We start from the raw sequence: 4,814 nt of genomic DNA, 5'->3' as shown, positions 1-4,814 counted from the left end.
AAAGAAACCAAAGTCGAAAGGAAGAATCGATTTTTCATAATTTGATTCACAACCCATCGGTTTCCAGATAAAATTGATCTTTTGATCTTTTGATTCACAACCCATGGGTATTAATCTTTTGATTTCTGAGGAGCTAATTCTGGGTATTAATCGCCTCAGAAATCTAAAGATTAATACCCTCCAATTGATTTGTTTTATCTGTTTTTGCCGATGAAACTGGGAATTAGTCTTTAGTTAATCTACGGAATTCAGATTCTATTGAGTTGGTTTTATCTCGAATTGGTATTTAGTTGATAAGTTCAGTGGAGGGCTTTGTTCTGTTCTCTTTTGTCTTTGATGCTTGAGGACTTATTATTCTTCAATTGTTTTGTTTTGGTCGAAGTTAGGATCGATTATTCATATCTTATTCCTTCTTCAATTGTTTAGTTTTGTCTTTTGTCTTTGATGCTGGAGGACTTATTCGTGCTTGAGGACCTTTGTAAGTTAGGACCTTATTCATCCTGTTATTGATTCTTAACTATGTATGTTAATTTATCTTGATGCGTCTGGCCACAACTAGATAAATGAATGACTTCGAAACTTCTCTGTTTTTCAAGGAACGAACCTGTATAAGCCTATATTTTTGGGAACCGCCGACCCAAATACGGAGCTCAGCAAGCTAACTCGGGCATGTAACACTCAAAAGTGTTATTCGTGCTGGTGGAAAGCATAATGATTTGGACGATGTCGGCAAAGATACTTACCATCACACCTTCTTCGAAATGCTTTGGTAACTGGTCATTTGGAGATTATTTCAAGAACGAAGCTATTGGATGGGCTTGGGAGCTCTTAACTAAGGTAATTAGAACCACTGCCATCTTATTTTGCAATACCTTATCTTATGGATCAAAGAGTATATTTTTCTTCCTACACATTCAGAAAAGGGACATTTGTCTTTGTTTACTTGATTTAAGAAAATGTGCATGATATTCATTGAACTATTGTCTCCCTCCCTTCGACAGTATATCACAATTTTGTATAGTGATTCTTCAGTTTTCATTAGTCTGTGCTTCTCATTGAGATATCCAGCCACAGTATTTCTAATTTTATTTTGTTATTCTTCTCTCTCTGTTGGTTTGTATATTTCACTAATAGATGATGACACAGACCTCCCTGTTTTCATGCCTCATGTCTATTGACTACCGACTCATCGAATTTACGCTACCTATTTTGGCGGTGATGAGAAAGCTGGCCTTCAACCCGATAATGAGGCTAGAGATATCTGGTTGAAGTTTAACACATTTTTAACAAAAATTATATAAGACACTAGGAGATGACTAATGGAAGGAGAAAAAAAATTAAAACAAGGGAATGAAGATCTAAACTTATATTACTGTTTTTTTTTAACATTATTAAAAGTTAAAGACACTAAATTGAGGATGACTAATGGGCATGCCCTTAGATTAAACAACTTGATACTGCAAATAAGTGAGGGAGGTTATCTTAGATTAATATACTCAATAGGAATACTGAATTTAGAAGAATTGCTATCTGGGCGTCTCTATCACTTTCAAGAAAACATACAAGAACAACTTGCGGAGCTTTTATAACTCCAACATCAACACAAGAATCAAAAGGCACAATTAATACTTACGGCAGTAACAAAATAGTTATGCCTCTCAGTCAATCCAGACGTCTATATAGCACAATCATAATATGATTTAATTAAGGTAAGATCGATATGGTTATTCTCTTATACCATCCCAATGTATATCTCTATTTTTTTCTCTAAAATAGAGTAACTCAAAAATAGAGCATTGTTTTACTCCAATGTATTACTCTATTTCCAACTCTAAAATAGAGGTAGTGTAAAAAAATAGAGGTGAGAATAGAATTGCTCTATATATAGAACAATCCTACATTTTTCTCTATTTTAGAGTAAATTATAGAGTAGGATTGGAGCAAATGTTGCTATAGGTATTATTACTCACTGTCACACCAAATGATCACATCTAATCTAAGTAGCTTTGACAGATGTTCAATAATACATTACCCAGTCAATTAATGTAATCCGTAGAATTAAATTAGTGTTTGCTGATGAGCAATCCAACTTGATCGATTGTGAATTAATTTGTACTATTTATTTATTGTACTAAGTAAATAATGTAACATAGTATTTATTTATTGTACTAAGTAATAATGTAATATACTAGTACAATTTGAATTTTGAACCCAGACCAATCACCAAACAGAAATCGATAGTCGATATATTATTACTGTATTTTTTTTTGTAAAGAAAAGATGAGGAAAGATAAATGATTAAAACGGTGTTTGTGATTCTGCATACTGTATTTTGTTTGTTTGTTATCTTAACGGCCCACATGAAACAATGGAGTTGGGCCTTTGAAGCGGACCTCACCTCCTAATAATTATTATAGACGGACAATTTTGTCAGGTAAAACATGTGCATGATAGTAGACAATTCATATATGCAAATCTGTGTAGGGCATTTTACATTCAAATTATTCGGGTAAGTAGGTAACTATCCAAAAACATAAGAACATCTCCAATGGTGGAGATACTCATATACTAATGTTTTAAAACTTTTTTTTTTTTTTTTAAAGTTGATCAATCACATATACATATGTAGAGTGTCTTAAATAGATGTCTTAGAGTCTTTCTCTTCTTAAATTTATATTAAAGAAATTAGTTAAGACACCCAATATATATATGGGACGAATTGAAGGTGGTCTAATAAAACTAGTTTTTGATTCATCCTTTCCTTTGTTGTCTTATTTTGGGTGACGATATATTTCTTCAATTGAATTATGAAATTATAGTTAAGAAAAAAAAAGAACAAAAAAGACATGTGCTCATGTGATAATATAGTACTAGCTAGTAAGTCAATATATAGTAAACCATAATGCCACACTACACCAACTTGCAAAGACAGCCTCGAATGAAAAGATTAGGAAACCTTTTTTTTACCAGGAATCAAAATTATATTCATAGAAAGAAAAAAAACAAAAAAGAAATATAAAGAAATAAAAACCTCGTTTCTGATTCACCCTTATTCACTTTTTGGGTGAGGATCTCTTTTGTTACTCAACTGAATTGAATAATAAACCACAGTAAGAAAAATGTGTATTTAAGATGGCACTTTCTTTCATACATGGACATCTTTGCATTGCAAAACCACACAAAGGTAAAAAAAAAAAAAAAAAAAAAAAAAAAAAAAAAAAAAAAAAAAAAAAAAAAAAAAAAAAAAAACAAAAAAAAAAAGAGAAATTAAACAATGGAGTCAACTGACCGTTCAACTCAAGCAAAAGCTTTCGACGAGTCGAGAACCGGCGTGAAAGGCCTTGCGGATTCTGGAATCACAGAGATTCCAGCCATGTTCCGTGCACATCCGGCAACTCTAACATGCCTGAAACCACCATCACCACCGCAGCATCTCATGGTCCCCACCATCGATCTGAAAGGAGGTAGCGTGTTCAGCAAGAATCAACAAGACTCCAAGACACGGCAGAGGGTGGTGGAGAAGATTGGAGACGCTGCGGAGAAGTGGGGGTTCTTCCAGGTGATCAATCACGGGATCCCGGTTGATGTGTTGGAGAGGATGATTGAAGGGACTCGAGGGTTTCATGAGCAGGACCAGGAAGCCAAGACACGGTTTTACTCTCGTGATTTCACAAGAGACTTATATTACGCCAGTAATTTCGATCTCTACACTTCCCAGGCCGCGAGCTGGAGAGATACTTTGGGTTGTTATATGGCCCCGAATCCTCCTAGATTGGAGGACTTGCCGGTGGTTTGTGGGTAAGGTTCATACGAAACTTGATTCACTAGCTAGGTTTCGTTTACTAATCAAGGGAGACTATATATATTTAACACTATATATGCGGACTGGATATATATATATATATATATATATATATATTAAATTTTCTTGACGTGGCAGGGAGATCATGATGGAGTACTCAAAGCAAATGAAGAATTTAGGTGAAGTGCTCTTTGAGCTTCTATCAGAGGCTTTGGGGTTAAACCCTCATCACCTCAAGGACATGGATTGCGCCAAGTCTCAAGTGATGTTCGGCCAATACTACCCACCTTGCCCTCAGCCTGACCTTACTTTAGGCTTAAGCAAGCACACAGATTTTTCGTTTATCACCATTCTTCTCCAGGGCAAGATTGGAGGACTTCAAGTTCTCCATGACCAATACTGGATTGATGTTCCTCCTGTGCCTGGAGCACTTGTCATTAACATTGGAGATCTTCTCCAGGTTAAGAAAGAGATGTTGTAACTTCTACCTTCATTTGATATATGGATTGTGTTTAATCCTGTCTATATATATATATATATATATATTTTGTGCAGCTTATAAGCAATGACAAGTTCATAAGCGCCGAGCATAGGGTCATAGCGAATGGATCTTCTGAACCGCGGACTTCAGTGGTATGTTTCTTCAGCACGTTCATGAAGGCTAATGCTCGAGTGTATGGGCCAATCAAAGAGCTCCTGTCTAATGAAAACCCTGCCAAGTACAGAGACTTCACCCTCACCGAGTTCTCAAACATCTTCAGGTAAAAAACAATCGATGCTCCTGCGTTACACCATTTCAAGATCTGAGACGACATTTGGGTTTCTTACCTTGCTGTCTACCACGATTTGTGGTAATCTATCAAACTATATGCTTCTTCCTCTTCAAGTATTTTGCGTGAAACCATTTCTTCTTTCTCCTTTAATTTCTTTAAAGGATATTTTGTAATATTCGAATAAGGTACACAATGATCAGAATCTACTAGCTACTTAGCTTCATCTTCTGTTTTTTTTT

The 4,814-nt window shown here is 35.2% G+C and overlaps 2 protein-coding genes and 1 long non-coding RNA gene across 4 annotated transcripts in view; 2 read left to right on the top strand and 1 right to left on the bottom strand.

Moving 5' to 3' along the window:
• The window catches only part of LOC104760724 (histidine-containing phosphotransfer protein 5), a 9,376-nt gene that overhangs the window by 3,911 nt on the left and 651 nt on the right, over positions 1-4,814 (bottom strand). The window lies entirely within an intron of this gene.
• On the top strand, positions 7-1,086 carry LOC104760741. The gene is made up of 2 exons (XR_763001.2): positions 7-478; positions 597-1,086. It is a non-coding gene; the product is annotated as an uncharacterized LOC104760741 (long non-coding RNA).
• Positions 3,237-4,798, top strand: LOC104760749 (1-aminocyclopropane-1-carboxylate oxidase homolog 4-like). Its single transcript, XM_010483708.1, has 3 exons — positions 3,237-3,798; positions 3,941-4,262; positions 4,358-4,798. The coding sequence occupies exons 1-3, from the start codon at positions 3,275-3,277 to the stop codon at positions 4,565-4,567; spliced, it is 1,056 nt and encodes a 351-aa protein (XP_010482010.1). The 5' UTR covers positions 3,237-3,274; the 3' UTR covers positions 4,568-4,798.

This window comes from Camelina sativa, chromosome 3 (genome assembly GCF_000633955.1).
Source record: "Camelina sativa cultivar DH55 chromosome 3, Cs, whole genome shotgun sequence".
Lineage (NCBI taxonomy): Eukaryota > Viridiplantae > Streptophyta > Magnoliopsida > Brassicales > Brassicaceae > Camelina > Camelina sativa.
This window is presented reverse-complemented; position numbering and strand designations above follow the sequence as displayed.

Bases quoted from the DNA above. Each gene is read 5' to 3' on its own strand.
- LOC104760749 (XM_010483708.1), top strand. From the start codon at position 3,275: ATGGAGTCAACTGACCGTTCAACTCAAGCAAAAGCTTTCGACGAGTCG. The intron at 3,799-3,940 runs GTAAGGTTCATA...TTGACGTGGCAG, and splicing joins GACTTGCCGGTGGTTTGTGG to GGAGATCATGATGGAGTACT. The intron at 4,263-4,357 runs GTTAAGAAAGAG...TATTTTGTGCAG, and splicing joins ACATTGGAGATCTTCTCCAG to CTTATAAGCAATGACAAGTT.